At 36.9% G+C, this 19,827-nt stretch overlaps 1 protein-coding gene across 7 annotated transcripts in view; it reads right to left on the bottom strand.

Moving 5' to 3' along the window:
• Window positions 1–6,453: 6,453 nt before the first annotated feature.
• Window positions 6,454–19,827, bottom strand: part of LOC107563411 (voltage-dependent calcium channel subunit alpha-2/delta-1) — a 124,273-nt gene continuing 110,899 nt past the window's right edge. For all 7 annotated transcript variants that reach the window (XM_016248282.1, XM_016248285.1, XM_016248286.1 and 4 more), the window contains 12 exons: window positions 18,616–18,719; window positions 18,008–18,094; window positions 15,517–15,584; window positions 15,290–15,328; window positions 15,117–15,188; window positions 14,881–15,033; window positions 14,631–14,683; window positions 14,486–14,541; window positions 13,779–13,905; window positions 10,979–11,091; window positions 9,448–9,530; window positions 6,454–6,850 (listed from right to left, as the gene is read on the bottom strand). In XM_016248282.1, the coding sequence (XP_016103768.1) occupies window positions 6,734–6,850; window positions 9,448–9,530; window positions 10,979–11,091; window positions 13,779–13,905; window positions 14,486–14,541; window positions 14,631–14,683; window positions 14,881–15,033; window positions 15,117–15,188; window positions 15,290–15,328; window positions 15,517–15,584; window positions 18,008–18,094; window positions 18,616–18,719 (1,072 nt within the window). In that variant the 3' untranslated portion in view covers window positions 6,454–6,733. The remainder of the gene's footprint in view (window positions 6,851–9,447; window positions 9,531–10,978; window positions 11,092–13,778; window positions 13,906–14,485; window positions 14,542–14,630; window positions 14,684–14,880; window positions 15,034–15,116; window positions 15,189–15,289; window positions 15,329–15,516; window positions 15,585–18,007; window positions 18,095–18,615; window positions 18,720–19,827) is intronic.

Below are 19,827 nucleotides of genomic sequence, written 5' to 3'. Positions count from 1 at the left end.
TTCAGAACAAACAAGGGACTCGTGAACAACTATCACAAAACAAGAAAACAGTCGTGGATCATCCAGGTAACCACACACAGTATTAAGAACCAAGGGTTCCTAAACTTTTAAATGGGGTTATTTGAATAATTTCAGCAATTTTTTTCTCATATATATATATATATATATATATATATATATATGCTATATATCACTTCCTGCGTTAAATCTGTAAGTATAATCAACTTGGCTGTACAGGTCGTTTCAACTTCAATTCCATTAAGCCAACCTAAAAAATAAAGTTGAGATTCATGTAACAAAAAAAGTTTGAAAAATGTCTTGTCTTATTTTGATGAGTTAAAGTAATGTAAAGACATAAGTTGCCATGACTTACTGATCATATCATTTTTACAGTGTAGAAAAATGTAAGTATTTTAATAGGGTGGAGACCAACTCGATCAAAAAATCAAACAGAATCTTACAACAGAAGTCAACCTAAACAACCTCATCAACAACATCCTAGCATCATCTTGTTGGCAAGCACCTCTCTAAACTTCTGCATTTTTAAACCAAATTGCAATGTGTTGTTTTAAATTGTGTATCATTCTATCAAATATTCCCCAGGATGGCATGGAGGGAGGCCCTGGTTTCCCTTTCCTGATTGCTAGAAATTCCCAAGGTGGAATGTCGTTAATCTTGATGGCAACAAGAAGAGTAATAAAGGAGAACTTTGGGATTTGTACTGTAGAAGTAATAGCTACAAATCCATCCTATGGCTTATATGGGTCTTGGCAATTTAATGAGTCAAAGAGAATGAAACGTAACAGTCAATGAGGTAAGAGTAGAGGATTACGCGATCGATTTTACACATCGCCCACATTGCCCTGCACAACTGCCAATTGAAGTTATGCTTATTGCACGTCTACTAGATCTAGAAAAGAGGGGCTGCTGGCACATTGAGTGTGCATGTTTATTTGATTGGTTCTACGTTGCTGTCTTACTCATTCTACCATTATAAAAGCTCCAGAGGATCATTGCAGTCCCTTTACATATTAATGACTAATTACCATACAGCTCAGTAATGAGAATAGCATGTTGCTCCTAATGATCTGAAAGGTCTGGCAGTCATGAACACTGGCTCTTGCTTTAACACAGCACATAGAATACAATATATACTCAATGTTTCATTACACCTAAATTAAAACTAATTATCCTCTCTCTGTGCAAGAAGGCTGTTCAATTTGAGTGGTTGCACAGATCTTTACAATTAGCCACTGAGGCATGGAAATTACCGAAGGACAAAGATTGGGCCCTGTTGTATTGTTTAATAAAGCCCCACATCGATATTTGCCAGAGTTAAAGCGGCACTATTAAGACGCTGAAGACTTTCAGCTAGTTTTATGTAACTCTCGCGTTTATTGCTTATAGGTGAGTCTGGCAGTGGTCACTATTCGAGTGTTTGACTGCCATTATTCATGTATTCAAGTTGTTACACATGCATCAGAACAGTATTTTTTTTTAAATAAGGTTGTACTAATATTATTTTTTCCAATACCTATAGGCCAATAATTATTTATATAATTAATATAATCATTCATTATATTATTATTAATTATTTCATTAAAAAACAAACACTGACACTCAAAATAAATTATTTGAAACAAGACAATTTGGGGATTACAACTTTTTTTTGTGTGATCATAGTTATTATCTGAGATAATGATCACGAATCATTCATTACACAACTTAAAAAACTTGTTTTTTATTTGATCTAAATTAAAAAAAAAAATGTGTGAGCTTCAGATAATGGCAAGGGTAATCTAAACATAAATAAATAAGTGTGTACAACTTACTTATTTGGAAAAGCAATATATTCTTCATACTTGACACAACATACATTCTCTACCACAATGGCATTATGTCTCCACTTGTTTTTCCTTAAAAAACAAAAAATTAAACACAACACTTCACTTGAACATTCGCTCTGCTAATGCAGCCCAATGCAAATCATGCTGGAAATTGGAAAACCAAATTCAGTTATTGCTTTGTTAACACCAGCAAAAATGGTTTCATGTAGTCTTAACGCAAGAATGTAAACTTTTATTTTACAAAATGCAAAAAATTGACAAATTGTTCAAGAATTGTGTTGAATTGCCTCCCTAGAGGTGAACACACCATTCCTTGTGTCCTTGGTCGAACTTGTTACTCTCTCAAAGCACAATCTGTACTTTATTAAGAGACAGGAACTCATCTGTGACCCTTACACTCCTTACAGAAACAAACAGCACCCTTACAAATCCCAAACCAGCACTGACCAATTAAGTTTCAGTGCACAGAGGTCAGGGGTGAATTCAGAGAGTATGTCTCGTACTGTGTGCATGTCTATGTGGTTGTATAACCTTCTTTACTGGTAGCTACTAGACCTCCTGCATCAAATATTACTAAAAACACCATTAAAATAATAGAACAGCTATAATCTGAACAAGTCAAGGGAGAAAATTGGGTACTTGTACTGCATTACAATTAAATTTATAGAATTGTGACAACTTACCAGCAAACTACTTTAAAAACTGTGCACACCACATATTGATTTGATTTAGGAAATAAAGTTAATTTACTGGCACTATTTCCCAAAATATTTATACTTCTGTCAGGACCACTATCGTCAGAATTAAAAGAACCAAAGACTTAAACTACTTCAGTCTGTGTGCATTGAATTTATTTAATACACAAGTTTCACAATTTGAGTTGAATTACTGAAATAAATGAACTTTTCTTGAGATTTATTGAGATGCACCTGTAGATAGATAGATAGAAAACCAAATACAATAATAAACCCGAGGTAGTAATGATACAATTTTATTGTGAATATATTGTATTTGCACAAGAATTACACATTTGTAAACTTTGCAAACATTTTTGTTTTATTTTCTTGAACAACATTAATATACAAATGTATACAAAATCGTTTCAGGCGTGACAAGTTCCACAAAATAATATATATATTATTGAGGCACATACCACGCCCCTTACTCCTCCCCACCAATCAACACACACACTGCAGAGGATCCACTGGATCCAAACTCATCTACATCTTGGATGGCTTGAGGTTAAGTACATTTTCAGCAAATTTAAATTTTTGGGTGAACTGTTCCTATTAAAAAAATTTTCAGTTTGGTTCTCTGGGGAACCAAAAAGTTTTTATCCTATGGTTTTATTCTACTTTTTTAAACCTTTATTTTTTTAAATGTGGAATTGCTATTTTTGACTAACCGTGTAGGCACTGCAAGATTTCAAGTTTTTAGTTTTAGCATAATCATGTCATTAACCTGTTTCATGTTTTGCGGATGTTCTTTGTCGGACATGGCATGATCAATTTGCGTTCAAACGGTGAAGCGGCCTCTGCGGGGTTTGTATACATTTTGCTGGCATTTTAAACCTGGTATAGTTTGTAAAAAGGGGAGTTAGTTCAGCTCTCTTGGATCATATCACATCTCACGTTGTCTTTTAGTGAGGTATTTAAATGTTACATCCTACAGCCTCCACCCCAGGCCTGAGATGAGAAATCCAGACCCCAAAAGCCTCTGAGGAGTCCAAAAACGTCTGTAATGATTCATAAATGCACTGCATATTTAGGTCTGTAACTCAATGCTACATCAGTGAAGACAAAAATAAAAAATCATCTCATTCCAAAGAAAAAAGTCTGACGTGGACACAGGTGCGAGCGATATTCACGGATATCCAGTAAACTAAACACACACTTATTTGAAATCTACCTAGTGCACTTCTTTACATTTCATTGTCATTTGGCAATCACTATGACATTAAACCTTCCGCCTTTAAATTCAGTTGCACTTGATATCACTGTAATTACGTCACTTGCAGCCTCTTCATCAAAAAGGCTTTAAAAAATTCTATAAAGCTCCATAAAGTCTAATAAAGCCATCATAATTTATTTTTTGTATGAATAAGAAGCCAAGTTTATATTTTAGAATAGACAAAGCTTTTAAGCCATCAAATGTTAAAACTTCTCTGAAACAAGAGAGAGAAGCATGTTATTTTATTCCTGGATACTTGGCCTTTGGATTGTGATGGCCAAATATTTCGGTTTTCATAGCTCTAGGCATTGCCATGGTTTTTGTTCTTCTTCCAGAACATTCAAAGGAACACAGAAATGTTCCCCCATTGGCAATAGCTTTGATTGATATCATCTAATCTCATGCACGGGCCCTCTATCAAATAAATAAATAATCTCACGTTGTCTTTTAGTGAGGTATTTAAATGTTACATCCTACAGCCTCCACCCCAGGCCTGAGATGAGAAATCCAGACCCCAAAAGCCTCTGAGGAGTCCAAAAACGTCTGTAATGATTCATAAATGCACTGCATATTTAGGTCTGTAACTCAATGCTACATCAGTGAAGACAAAAATAAAAAATCATCTCATTCCAAAGAAAAAAGTCTGACGTGGACACAGGTGCGAGCGATATTCACGGATATCCAGTAAACTAAACACACACTTATTTGAAATCTACCTAGTGTACTTCTTTACATTTCATTGTCATTTGGCAATCACTATGACATTAAACCTTCCGCCTTTAAATTCAGTTGCACTTGATATCACTGTAATTATGTCACTTGCAGCCTCTTCATCAAAAAGGCTTTAAAAAAATCTATAAAGCTCCATAAAGTCTAATAAAGCCATCATAATTTATTTTTTGTATGAATAAGAAGCCAAGTTTATATTTTAGAATAGACAAAGCTTTTAAGCCATCAAATGTTAAAACTTCTCTGAAACAAGAGAGAGAAGCATGTTATTTTATTCCTGGATACTTGGCCTTTGGATTGTGATGGCCAAATATTTCGGTTTTCATAGCTCTAGGCATTGCCATGGTTTTTGTTCTTCTTCCAGAACATTCAAAGGAACACAGAAATGTTCCCCCATTGGCAATAGCTTTGATTGATATCATCTAATCTCATGCACGGACCCTCTATCAAATAAATAAATAAATAAAACCAACATACATTCAACCATCATAAATGCACAATTCTCCTGGGTTGAGCATTTTTATAACCTGTCATGTGCTATGTTTTTCGCATAGTGGTTCAACATGTGGATGTAATAGCTGACATGCTTGTGATATCATGTGTGTAGTGCTGGAACAAAATCTGACAGATGAAGTATCTGGACGACATAGAGTAAAACACGCAATCGTCTGATAGCAGGGGCCCTGCAGACAGGATGGGGAGAGTACAAAGCACATTCAGCATTCTCTGGACACTTAGACGCAAGCGTGTGACTTCTGACACGACAAAAAAAGTATTCGCTATACTAATTGGAGCCTGTTCAGTCTTTAGAGTCGTCTGCATTTCGCATCAGATGATGCACTCATATATAGTTTGATCGCATATGAAATTTTCCTTAGCGAATCATGACATTCAACATGGCACATTTTTCTAACGTTTATATCAGATGCTTACAGTTACCTCAGATGATCGAGTCATCGTGTGATCTCAGAGATGTTTATAATCAGCAACAAAAGAACACTAAGCCCAAAGACCTAGCAAAAATAATGATACAATTTGCATACATTTAAATTCATACTGGGTGAATCTCACAAAAACAGCAAAGAAATGTCCAGGTCATTTGTCACCTCAAAAAAAAAAAAAATCTGTATGAAGAACGCTTATACTGAACCTAAGATTTTTTGAGACTTTATTTTCTCCCAAAACCTTGCTACTTATTGTAATGTGAAATGCAAAATAATATTTTACAATGTAAATATTTGAAATATAATGAATAAAGGACCATTTTTAAAGTGCACACACCACACCACTGTTCATTTTGTGGTCAGTAAGATTTTGTTTTAATATAATTTTTTTAATGTAATAAATATTATATTATTTAAAATATTTTATTATTACATTAAATAAAATAGTATTTAAATATTATTCAGCAACAGTGCATTAATCAAACATGACAGTAAACACTTTTACAATGTCACAAAAAAAATATTTTAACATTTAAATTAAATTACATAAAAAAGAAACAAAATTTCAAAATTCCTATCAACCCCAAACTTTTGAATGCTACTGTGTGTGTGTGTGTGTGTGTGTGTGTGTATATACATATATATGTATCTTTTCATTCTGAGGTGAAATGTGACCTACAAATTTCTTCATGAGATTGCCCCTACTGCACATACCAGAGTAATCAAAGAACATAAAACAAGAAAAACAGGCATCGAAGGGCCTAAAGGGCTCTGGTGTGACATCACTGACCTACTACAGGTGCAAAGCTCATTTCAAGCAGAATTCATAATGAGCTCCATAGCTGAACAGTCATTCCTGTCCCATTAGACCTGCTTCATATCCAGGCTGGTGCTGTGAGCCGTCTCTGACCACATAGTCGACAGATTATATTAGCCTGTTTGTGGCACTAAACATTTAGCATGAAGCATTTCTGTGGTCGTAATGTGGTTCTATGTTCCAAAGTAAAAAATAAAATAAGCGTACAGTATATACGTCTCTCGTGTCTGGCTGTGTTGCTGTTTCAGGTTGGTCTGAGAGGGCAGTATTTGGCAGTGAGTTGATGAGTCGTGTCAGTTTTACAGTAGAGTTTGTAACTGCATTAGTTGTATTGTTTTGGGTTGACTAACAAACAATCTTAGGTCATATAGTCGAAGTGTGGTTATGTTGTTCAGTTCAGTAGTTCAGTCAGTAGTTGTTGTTTCTAGTCTGGAGATTTGCTCTGGTCAGGACAAATAGGTTCTGGTTCCAGTAAGCAGCCAGAGTAGAAGGAGCTGAAGACCCAACATCGGCCAGAGAGACGGACTCAAACTGCAGCCACCACCACAGTCAGTCGCGTCCTCCTGCGGTCAAAACAGAGACGTTAGTGACTTCTACCTCACATAAACACAAGTTCATAATATAGTCAGGTCATTTCAGTTTAGACAAAGCAGGTTTCCAACTAATTTTTGAAACATCACATCTGGTTTGTTTCTGGTTCAAGGTGGTCTATCTGCTTTAACCAGTGTTGTATTGTTAACTAAAACTAAAATTGAAATAAAGCTGAAATAAAATAAAATATAAATACTAAAAGGAAAACCTCTAACATTTCTAATAAGGTTTTTTTTTTTTACCTTGCTTAGGCAGCTAACTCTATTAGTTTAAGTCAAAGAACTAAAATGCTAAAACTAAAACTGATACAAAGATAAATTAAAGCTAAATAGAAATCTTATAATAATTAAAAAAAAAATCGAATAATAATAATAAGACGACGAAGAAAAAGACTCATGAAAAAAGCACAAAACCAAATTACTAAAATTACAAAATTAAAATGAAAGCTGAAATATAAAAATAAAAAGGTAATTAATACATACTATAATGGTATACAATAATACTAACATAACATGCTCATGACTAGGTTGGACCAGTGTTATTTTACTATCATTGAGATTTTATTAAAGGTTATATATTAAAGTTAATTAATTATTTATTAAAGGTCTATATTAAAGTTGTTTTTCTTTTAGTTAAAAACGTCATTTTTTAATATATATTCATTTAAGTTTTAGTTATTTTAGTACATCAAGTTAAACTAAATGGAAAATATTAAATATATATAAGTAGCTGAAGTAGCGTTTTTTATTTTATTTTATTTCAGTAAATGTTTATTGTATTACAAATACAAATATATATCTATATATATATATATAGAGAGAGAGAGAGAGAGAGAGAGAGAGAGATGCAGATATGGTATAATATAGATATATAGATAATAGTTTAGTTTTAGTTTACTATAATAACCTTAACATGGACCAGCTTGAAACCAAGTAAAACCATCAGAAACTGTATTTAGTTGGATTTTCCAGCAAAAAGAAGATCCATAAAGGATGCATCTCAATCAATAAACAGTCTGATATACATGTATGTGAAATGAAAAATGAATATCAAAACATGTTTTGGCTGAACTGAAAAGGAATTAATCAAATCAATGACACGCATGCATAAACTCTTGCTGTAGAAATAATGCATGACCGATAATGACTGATGGCCTATGTTCTGGTCTTCTGAAACATGACTTGCGTGCTAGAGTATGTGTGTTGGAAGGCTTGCCAATGAAAGTCCTGGGATGCCCCAGGTTTGAAAGGCATAGGGGCGTATCATCAATGTTGCTGTCAAAAGGACGGAAACACATCTGGAGTTTCCTATGTTTATTCCACAGAAAATCTCTCCGGGAACTAGCTGAAAATGCACTTCCTACTTTAACAGCAGGAGGAAAGAAGTGGCGTCCTGCCTCTAGGTCCATACTGAGGCACTGAGTAAACAATATAGGCCATTTTAACCTGTGTAGCCCCTTCTATGATATGTAGCGTCTGGACCACTCAAACACACAATATATATTTTGTTAGCTAGATTTAACAAATACTCTGTAACACCCCAGGAAGCTGAACAGGCCCCTGGTTCTATAGCAATGCTGACACCCGATACATTTACGACCTCCTGGAATTTAGGTGAAGAAAATCGCTTCCTTGCCCATAAGGAAAATCCACAAGGGAAGGACTTTTCTTTGCTAATTAATTAATAGGAAAACCTTTCTTTGAATGAACACACATGATCCTTCAGGTCATTGGGTATATTATTGTCATCATGTATTTTGTCTTTGAAATTGTATACTGTGATGCAGGTTTATAATCGAAACACACTCCTGTCATCCTTTCACTATTTGTAATCCTACCTTGTCTAGTATCTATGAATTCGCCTTCTTATGATCGAAACAAGCGTGTATATTATATATTGGTACATAGGCAATATATATTAGGGACCTGAGAATCTTTAGTAATTTCGATTCAAATCCATTTGCAAATTACCATGCTTAGAGACAAAGGGTCGTAAAACCCTCCAGCAATTGCCACCTCCCGCTTGGAATTTCCATCTTTCTCATTGGACAAGCCCATCTTGAAAGGCGGGGATCTTCTCCGAACTTAAAGGTCCTGCTCCAGGGACCCTGCTAAATATCTACAGCGGATCTAAAATATGAATAATTAATTATAACTAGTTATGGTTAATTATTCATATTTCCTCATGAGCTGATTCGTTACAGATATGATAACCAGATATTACTGAAAGTCCAGCAGGCTACAATTAATTCTCAATTGGAGTTGTAAACAACTGAAAGAAATAGTTTGAAATATAAATGGCAGCAATACAATAAGATGAAACTGACCATCAAACACAAAGCAGAAACAGCAACAAAATGAAGGACAAGTAATTGGTCAAAGAAGAAGAGCTACTGATTGGACACAAAGGCTCATCCTAGCAGTGACAGGCATGATGAGCAACCAATGAGCATTCAACGTGCAAACAGAAAGGAAATTAATGTTAGCTTAAAAAAGAAAAAGAAGAAGAAAAACAAGCATTGAATGATGAAGATGCATTTTGAGCATTGCCCATTTTGGTTATTACTTACATCCGCGTTGTTGTCAAAGCAGACGTCCGGTCCTTTCCTGTACCGAGGGTTCTGGGCCAGCACACATGGATCAGGACCAGTAGCTGAAAGAAATCGATAAGGACAATAGCCAAAACTAAAAAAAAAAGAAGAGCTGGAAAAACTTAGATTCTTGAGAACTAATTCATTCAAAAATGTTTCCTCAATTTGGGACTAATTTTTTGGGTACTTAGACATAGTAACCACAACCATAAAATATGAAGCACTTCTATGGACTTTAGTGAACTGGGAGTTATTTATTATTATATGTTGATAAATTATTGTTTGTTTATAGTCTGAGCCTATGCTATTTGTTTTGTGTTGTCTAAATCTGAAAACCTTATGCAAAAAAGTATGCAAAAAAATGATAAGAAGATAAAGTGTAATTCTTTATGTGTTTGATGCCTTTATCCAAAGCAACTTACACTACAGTTAAAAAGTTTGGATTTATTTATTGATTTAAAACTACAGAATGAATGAATGAATGAATGAATCAATGAATCAATCAATCAATCAATCAATCAATAAAAAAAAAAGGGATAGTTCACCCAAAAATGAAAATTACCCCATGATTTACTCACCATTAAGTCATCCTAGGTGTACATGACTTTCTTCTTTCAGACGAATACAATCAGTCATATTAAAAAAATTCTATATAACTATATAATTGCAATGAATGGGGTTTTGAAGCCCAAAAAAGTGCATCCATCTATCATAAAAAGTACTCTACATGGCAAAACGATGCATTTGTGTAAGTAAAATATCCCTATTAAAACTTTATAATCCGCAATCTCTAGCTTCCGCTAACTGTCATATGCACATTCACGAGAGAGTGGCGATCCAGAGGATGACGTAGGCGTAGCCTAAGCTCCAGTGAGAAGTGACAAATGCGGAAGTGCAGAGGAGAGAGCAAAACAAAATACGGGTCACAAAAGTCCAAAACAAGGATTTGTAAAGAAAAATGTTGGAGGATTTCGATATAAGCCAAGGGGAGACTGGTTTTCCTTTGCTGGAAACAAAACTTGGTTCTCGTGAGTCTAGCATATTCTCACCGGAGCTTGAGTCCTGCATCATCCACTGGAACGCCACGTTCTCATGAATGCGTGTACGACAGTTAGCGGAAGCTAGTTTTAAACATGGATATTTTTCTTACACAAACACATCACTTCACTTCAGAAGGCCTTTATTAACCAACCCCGGAGTCATGTAGAGTACTTTTATGATGGATGGATGCACTTTTTTGGGCTTCAAAATCTCAACCCCCATTCATTGCCATTATAAAAGCCAGGACATTTTTTTATATAACTCCGATTGTATTCATCTGAAAGAATAAAGTCATATACACCCAGGATGGACTGAGGGTGAGTAAATCATGAGGTAATTTAAATTTCTGGGTGAACTATCCCTTTAAGAATCAAAGCCATGACTCTGTTGTTTCTAGCACCATGCTCTACAGTTTGAACACTACAAGATGACACTGTAAGAAACAACAAGTGAATCATTTGAAGGATACAGGGCTGTTCGGCTTGTCTCAGCGGTTTGGGATCGCAGGAGAGGCAGGAACTCTTTGCGTCAGAGATCAAAAATACCAAATTCGTGTTTGGGAGCTTCTCCGCCCGGTACATTCTGGAAAAAAAGACAGGAAAACAGCAAAGTCATTAAGACAAACACAGTTCTCACAGGAACTGCTTATATCATAAGGCAGGTATCATGGTTTATGCAACTCTAAACTAAGCAGACATAAGCCTCAGCGTGACCACCCATGTATGACATTTTACGGAAGGAGCAGTAAACATAAGTAAGCATAAACGGCTGCCGACTCAAAACATCGTGTGTAAGTCAGCATAAGCTCTTTGTCAGGAATCAATTATACACGTCTTACATATCCAAAACCGTCCCAACATGTGTGGAAGTCTTTAGTAAGTGTAACAGGAGATGAGTATATTATATTGGAAATCTGCGTCGTTTGGCAGCTTGTTATGTACTGTCATCGCCGAACGAGTTTCAGCCATGAGTTTTCTTTATAGTGTTCTCTTGTTCTCTTTTACAGCTCTCCTCCCTCTCTTTAAAACAGAGTGACACGGGTTTATGCACCGGCCTGTGTGCATGTAAATGTATATATGGGGATGTGTGCATAAAAGTTCTTTGTTACACATCACCTGCTCTCTCGGTAATCACAGGCTGTTTACCGCTACCCAGCATGCTCGGCGGTGCATAACGAGCCTCAGATCATAGCGGCCATCAGGGTCACACTCACACAAATACATATGCACACACACACATGGAGGGCTTGATGATCACAGAGAAGCATGGAGTCCTAAAGTTCAGTGGCTCACATCTGTCTGCCCTCTGAGGAATGCTTTATTCATGAGAGCAGGAGAGGTTATAAGAGTACAGAAGAGTGCTTCAGGTGGGTTTATGTGGTTTCCATGAAAAACATCCTGTGAGAAACTATAGTGATGTTCCAAAATCTAGTGAGCTGCATACTTAGACATCATTTTAAAAGGTTAGTTCACACAAAAATGAACATTCCGTCGCCATTTACTCAAACTCATGTCACTCCAAATGTGTATTACAACGCTGGACCTCACTGACTTTTATTGTATGGACAGAAAATACCTTCTTTTGTGTTTCTCAAAATAATTATAGCAATGCAAGCAATTTTCTGACCCAGAAATAGTTGCAGCTTTGTGACTGCAACTGAAAAGTTGCAATGAGTTGTTGGTGGATTTATTAAATATTTTTAACACATTTAATGAATTCGACATCATAATTATTTCATTCTGTAACTTATCCATAAATCAAATCAAGAATATACACTACCATTCAAAAGTTTGTTTTAAATACTTTTATTCAACAAGGATGCACTAATTTGAACAGTGACAATAAAACATTTATTATGTCACAAATGGTTATATTTCAAATAAATACTGTTCACATTTAAATATATTAAAATATTGTAGTTATTTTAAACTAAAAATATTGAAGTTATTTTAAATATATTTTAATATTTAAGTTATTTTAAATTGTAATAATATTTTCAAAATATTCCTGTTTTTTTTATCAAAGTAATGTAGACTTGGTCGCTTTGAAAGAGACTTTCCTTCATTTTCGAACGGTAGTATGTTTAACAAAAAAATAAAACATACAATGTACTCTTTATATGGTGAAATATTTTTAGAATTGAAGCACAACAAAATTAAATATTGCAAAATATTAATATTAATTCATATTATTGCAAATATTATTTCAGTGTTTATGTTCTTTTTTATGCAGAAAAGTTTTTGTTCTGTAGGAAAAATGTAAATACACATATTATTCTAATTATCAATCCAATGAATTAACTTAACACTTATTTTCTTTCTTTAAAAAGGAATCATGAATTATTGACATTGAATTATTGAATCTATTGACACTTCTTGCAGTTTATCAGTCGACTGATGCCGTTTATTTGTTGCCTAAGGTCTTAATTCAGTATCAATACCATGGGACCAGCGGATGGTACTGTACTGAAGCCAACATTTCAGTATTGATTCAGCCCTAGTGTTTGTAGGCAGTAGACAGCAAGTCAGCTCACTAGGTTTCAAAACAGAGGCATTATTTAACCTCTGAGAGGAGTGTGTTGTCCAAAAAGCTTGATATCTGTAGGGCTGAAAGAAGACAAGCAGACATTAGATAACTAATGCAAAAATCGAAAGAAATATGAAGTCTAATTTGCCGTAGTCTCCTTGATGTTCTGTTTAAGCCATCCTTTCGCTGGCAATTCTTGCAGTCCTCTCATCACTACATGCGTTCCTTTAGCCTGAGCTGGTGTTGATGTCTCAGAGAGCAAGATTGAATTACATATGCCGAAGCTCAGGTCTCGAGCTCCTGAGATCTCACAAATGGATTTCTCTTTATGGCACTTGTTAAACTTTACATGTCTAAAGTAGTTAACATGGAAGAAACACTATCATACGCAGAGTCACACGTGGGGCTTGTAAAAGAGGCATAGAGTTTCTGTCGGGCAGAGCGCCCCCACCCACCCCAACACGTTTCGCTTTAGTGGTGTTACATTAAACAGCACAGCCGGCTGCACGGCTGGACGGATCCGGGGAACGAGGGAGTGGGCAGAGGGAACAGAAAGAAAAAGAGAAGGAAAGCTGAGCTGCTCGATCCTTGGAGAGATGTCTTACCGGGATGAGCAATTATCCAGGAAGAGACAGAAAGACAGTGCTGACATCATCTGCACATGCTCACACGCACTCCCACACACACGGACGGAGGGAATGCGGATGGATTTATGCGCATACAAACATAAAAACAGTCCTCACCTGGAGCAGTTTCCACAGTCCATAGCTCCAGAGAAAGATTTGTTCTCGTTCTCAAAGAAGTACTGCGTCTGTTCGGTGATACAGCTCTCTTTGGAGAACGCATCCGAGAGGTCATCCTCCGAGTACGCTGAAAACACACCAGCAACACACTGTATATATCAAAACACACACGCAAATCAACAGCCTATATATCAAGCACACTCACAAAATGCATTTTTGCTGCTTGTTCAATTGATGCAAATTACGACATCAATTCTTGAACATTTTGACAACTTAACAGCATTGCATGAAATCAATTTTGCTTTATTTAAAATGTAAAGTTCACTTAGTCAATGCATTTAAACTACAAACAATTCCATCCATGTAGTTTGTTTATATACTGTATATGACAAAAATGATGTATAATATCAGTATAAATATTAATATTGTATAAAAGGATATGTAAAAATAAAAATGAAATAATAACAACAATAATTTCTAAATAACTGTAAATAATATACATACATTTTATAAAGGAAAAAAATCATTACACACATATATAATATGTATGTTTTTAAAGGGATTATATATATAATTTTAAAAGAAAAAAATCATTACACATATACATATACAATAAAAAAAAAAACATTACATTACAGCACTATAATAAAATTGTTCCTTGAATGCAAGAAGAGACAACATTTCTGGGTTTTGTTTCTGAAACATACCTGTTCCCACTACATTTGGGAGAGTCAGACTGAGAAGTAGCTGCTGCAGAACTGACCTAAAAGGAAGAAACAAATGAGAACATCCACCTCAAAGTGCAATCCTTCACCCGTTTATTTCTCAGCGAGTGGTGTTCGTTTTTCTTACCAGACCGCAGTGGAGGCCCACCAGCCTACAGTCAGCATATCTGCGATTGTTGGCTGTCAAATAAACAAACACACAAATATAGATGTATTAATTCAAATACATCAACTCAATTCACACTCAATTCAAAATTTGGAAATTCATTTCAGAAATCCACTACAAACCCTGCAGCACATTGATGGTTTTCTGAAGAAGCTGACAATAAAAAGTTATTGTCAACCCTTTACTTTTAGTAGGACCAATTCAACTTTACCACGTATATAGAGCGGGGTCCGGCAGCAGCTTTAGTTTCTCTCTCCGGGTCGCAGACGGATTGGTAGTCGTAGGTTTTATTAAAGGAGAACAGTGAGGTGTTGACCAGAGTGATCATCAGAACAGGGTCCACTTCACCAAAGAACTGACCTATCTGAAACATCAGTGTGAAAATATGAAAACTACTTCTTTGCATGACTGTTAGCACACAGCATTAGCCTTGTCAATATATTCTACCTGTGTGATATATTCATCCTGATTGGACATGAGCAGAAAGCCGCCATCATCCAGAATCACGCAGTCCACTTGCTGAGGAGTAAAACCAGCCATTCATCAGAAACCGAGAGTGAAAGCAGCTTTAGATAAGTGGCTACAGAGGTCAGAGCAGCATGAAGCAGTCAGCACCCTACCTTATCATTTCTGAGGCACCCGCAGATCTCATCCTTGCACTGCGGAGAGGAAATTATGTGAGGAGAGAAGTGAGAATTCATGAAACAAGCCTTTTACAAAGCTTATTAGAGCGAGTTAATTCATCTCCGCTCTCAGACGGCAATATCGGCCCATTTAGAGAGGCTGCATTTGGGACTAAACAGCTTCCACATGTGCCGATAAGGAAATGGGGGTCATTTCTGCTTACATTTTTCTTGGTAGTAGCGTTTATGAAGCTGTTCATCCAGGCCGATACGTTGAGTTTGACTCCCACCACTGTATGATAACATAAAACACACACTGTCACCGGTGTTGAAATCTTACTCACGTGAGGAAAAAAAATATGATGATAAAATATTCAGATGATGAGAGAAAGTAACGTCAGGGTCAGACCCTGATGAGCACAAAGCTCTGAAATTAATTAATGCAGAGAATGACCAAATGATTAATCATAACCTTTGTTAGTCATCAGTGATGAATCATTAAAACACAAACAAAATTACTTACGCAAAAACTAACCAATTTTGTTAAAAACCAAATACCAGTGACATTACAGGGTTGTTTTGTTTTGTTTTCTTGTCTAAAGATGAACCGTTTTACTTTACCACTTTAGAAATGACTTTACTACTGGTTGGAAATCCTTGATAATTCACTATAAACAGGTCTATTAAAACAAAACAGTTGTAACATTCATTACATAGACTATATATTTAATAGAAAGTTTCACTACTTAAAAGTTCAGGGTCTGTACATTTTTTTTCCTTTATGGTCACCAAGGCTGCATTTATTTAGTCAAAAATCAAACAGTAATATTGTACATTTTATTAAAATTTTAAATACGTATTTTATTTCTATTTGACTATATCATAACATTTAATTTATTCTTATTTATCTTCAGTCTTCAGTGTCACAAGATCTTTCCGAAATCATTCTAATATGCTGCTTTGAGGCTCAATAAACTTATTATCTGTAATGTGGGATTTGGTGTTTGGGTTTTGTTTCATGTTCATGTTTTCATGTCTTTTATTTTGTAATTGTTTCACCCTGTCATGCTTCCCTTGCCCTCATATATCTCTGCCTTGTGTATGTGTCAAGTTCTGATTGGTTGTCCTAGTCATGTGTCTTGTTTCCCATTGGTTTGTTCTTGTCATGTGACCCTCTTGTTTGCTATAAGTAGCCATCATGTTGCCATTGTCTCTCGTTGAGTATTGATGTTGTAACCCGCTGTCAGTGAGTCAAGTCTGTTCATGTCTCGTCAAGTCTGTTCATGAGGCCTCTCCTGTCCACGAGTTCACTCCAGAGGCCTCTTCTGTCCATGAATCTGCCCCAGTGGCCTCTCCAGAGGCCTCTCCTGTCCATGGATCCAATCCAGTGCCTCCAGAAGTGGTAGATTCCGCTGCAGAACCTCCAGAGGTGGCAGCATCCGCTGCAGAACCTCCTGAGGTGGTGGCATCCGCTTCCGAACTCACTGCCTGCCCTGTCACGGCCACAGAGGCCGTTCACGAACTCACAGACTGTCTTGTCACGGCCACAGTGGTCGTTCACGAACTCACAGACTGTCCTGTCATGGCCAAGGAGGCCGTTCATAAACTCATAGTCTGCCCTGTCACAGCCATGGAGGCCGTTCATGAACTCACTGGCTGTCCTTTCATGGCCAAGGAGGCCATTCAAGAACTCTCTGCTTGTTCGGTCACAGGCAAGTGGTCTGTCCATGTTTCTGCACCGCCATGGCTTCCTGCTCTGCCGTCATCACCCGAGCGCCCTGCTCTGCCTGTTCCGCCATGGCCACCCGCTCTGCCTGCTCCACCATGGCTCCCTGCTCTTGCCTGTTCCGCTTCATGGGCCTGGCCCTCTGTCCCTCCCCCAGTTCCGCCTCCACTCCACCACCCTCCTGAACTTGTTGGGTTTTGTTTGTTTGGGCATCTGGAGCCGCGCTTAGAGGGGGGGATATGTAATGTGGGATTTGGTGTTTGGGTTTTGTTTCATGTTCATGTTTTCATGTCTTTTATTTTGTAATGGTTTCACCCTGTTAATGTCATGCTTCCCTTGCCCTCATGTATCTCTGCCTTGTGTATGTGTCATGTTCTGACTGGTTGTACTAGTCATGTGTCTTGTTTCCCATTGGTTTGTTCTTGTCATGTGACCCTCTTGTTTGCTATAAGTAGCCATCATGTTGCCATTGTCTCTCGTCGTGTATTGATGTTGTAACCTGCTGTCGGTGAGTCTAGTCTGCTCATGCCTCGTCTAGTCTGCTCATGCCTCGTCTAGTCTGCTCATGCCTCGTCAAGTCTGTTCATGCCTCGTCAAGTCTGTTCATGCCTCGTCAAGTCTGTTCATGCCTAGTCAAGTCAAGTCTGTTCATGTCAAGTCAAGTCACGGATTATTGTTTGGATCACACTGTAAATGAACTGCACTTGGGTTCTCACTACGCTCACCTTCAGTGGACTGATTTGTTACATTATCGGTGTTTAAAACTGTGATTTGTGGAAAATGATAAACGTTTTTTTTTTTTTTGATGAATAGAAGTTTAAAAGTACAACTTTTATTTGAAATATAAATATTTTGTAACATTATAAAATGCCTTTACTGTCACATCTGACCAATTTAATGCATCCTTGATGAATGAAAGTATTAATAAAAAAATTATACCGACCCCAAACTTTTGAACAGTAATGTAGCTGAACTTTTTAAGAGCTCACCAGCAGGTTTGAGTTTTGCTCCATTAATGTCCAAGTCCACTGCTTTACTGACAAGCATACCGGACTCATAACCAGACTCTCTGCTCTCTGTTTCAAGGGAAAAGAAGACACAAATGCAGAACAATATAATGCATTTAAGGTCAGATTGGCCCTCTTTGCTTTATTTAAACTAATCCAAACCAGCATGGTTTTAGTATCCAAATGCAATTCTTCTGGTAACACCTGCCAAAGGTAGACATGTTACATCTGATATCAAAATGTTTGAGAGATCTATAAGGGCTTCAGTCTGCTTTCACCATTAGCTTAAACGGTAAAACCTCCCATAAACACAAAGACCAGGCGTTCCCCTGGGGTTGCATTTTGGCACATGGGTGCTTCTAGTCCGTCTGTGTATTAGTCCTGCAGACCACACGTGCGTGAATGTGAGGTAGTCTCATTGAATGGTAATCCCCCAGTAATATAAGCTTACGCGACCTTGGCAGGAGATCTGTAGGTACGCATTTCAAGTAGATCAACAGCTGTCTTAGTAAAACAGTGTGCCAAAGTGAGCACACGTCCATCCAAATGTTATAGAGGGGATGTGTGCTGTAAGAGTGTGTGTTTCTTACTGTTGACGTATGGGGCGGTGAAGATGTATATGTCATTGTCCAAACTCCTTTTGTAAAAACTTGAGTCATAGGTCTCAGAGTTTTCACCCCATTCTTCCCCAGCACTGAAAAAGATTAGAAAAAAGCGAGAGAAAGACTTAAATTTAAAGACATTTCAAACAAAATGATGAAAAATAGCCAGGGCCACATTAACCATTGGGCTAGGCGGGGCTGAAGCCCCGGGGCCCGGACAAGGAGGGGGCCCGTGATTGGCTCTGGAGTAGATTGACTGGTCATCGGTAGCGCCGATTGCCAAAGCCCCGCCCCTCACATATTAGCGCTATCATTTAGTGGAGCTTTTCCATATATTCCATGTATTACCTTTAGAGATTAAAACGTCACGTTTCAATTTGGCTTACCAATCAAATGCATTTATTCTATATTTTTACTTTTGAACTACCCGTGCACCACGTATCAATCAGGTGATCGCTGCAATGTCCGCATGCACCTCTCTTCACTTCATTCTGGCACAATCTGGAAATGGTCATGTAAAGGAAACTAACTTTTACTAACTTCGATAAGTAAAAATTGAAACTATTCTAAAAAGAAAGTGAGAGAGGGGCTATTCTAATAAAAATGAGGAGAGAGGGGAAAACATGAGTTAGAGAGTCAGTAAAATTCCCAGCTATCAGGTTATTTTACTAAAGCTGATGATGGAGTGGAAGTTGTGAAACAGCAAGTGGACCGGGCACATGGAGCAGATAAAATCCCAGAGTCATCATCCCCACAGATGTTAGGTTAGTTTGATTAACAAGTTAACAACTTGATGGATGTATATTGTTTTTTGTGTTTGAACAAAGTATATTCGCTTATGGGTTGAGAGATAAACCGGTAGAAATATAGCCTACCAATCGTTTTGTGTGGCATGATGTAGGTTAAGCTTTTCATTTAAATGCATTTTTAAGCATTGTGGTTTAAAAACAAATGTAACTTTTCAGGGACATTAAGCAGTGGAGCAGAATTCATTTTGGCAAATGCACGCGTTGTGGTTTCGGCCTGATTCGCGTGGTGCGCATACCTGTTTGTACAGTGCCAGTCTAAACTTGAGTTATTTTTCGCACCTTGTACTTAAATGTTCAAATGCACAGTTATGTGTCAAAATGTCTCCTCGTCAACACAGTCATGTGTCTTAAACGAACGTTAAATATAAAGCATGTGTAGTAGTAGGCTATA

Source organism: Sinocyclocheilus grahami, unplaced genomic scaffold (assembly GCF_001515645.1).
Source record: "Sinocyclocheilus grahami isolate Dianchi unplaced genomic scaffold, SAMN03320097.WGS_v1.1 scaffold874.1, whole genome shotgun sequence".
Lineage (NCBI taxonomy): Eukaryota > Metazoa > Chordata > Actinopteri > Cypriniformes > Cyprinidae > Sinocyclocheilus > Sinocyclocheilus grahami.
The sequence above is the reverse complement of the archived record's forward strand: the minus strand, read 5'-3'. Positions and strand labels throughout refer to the sequence as shown.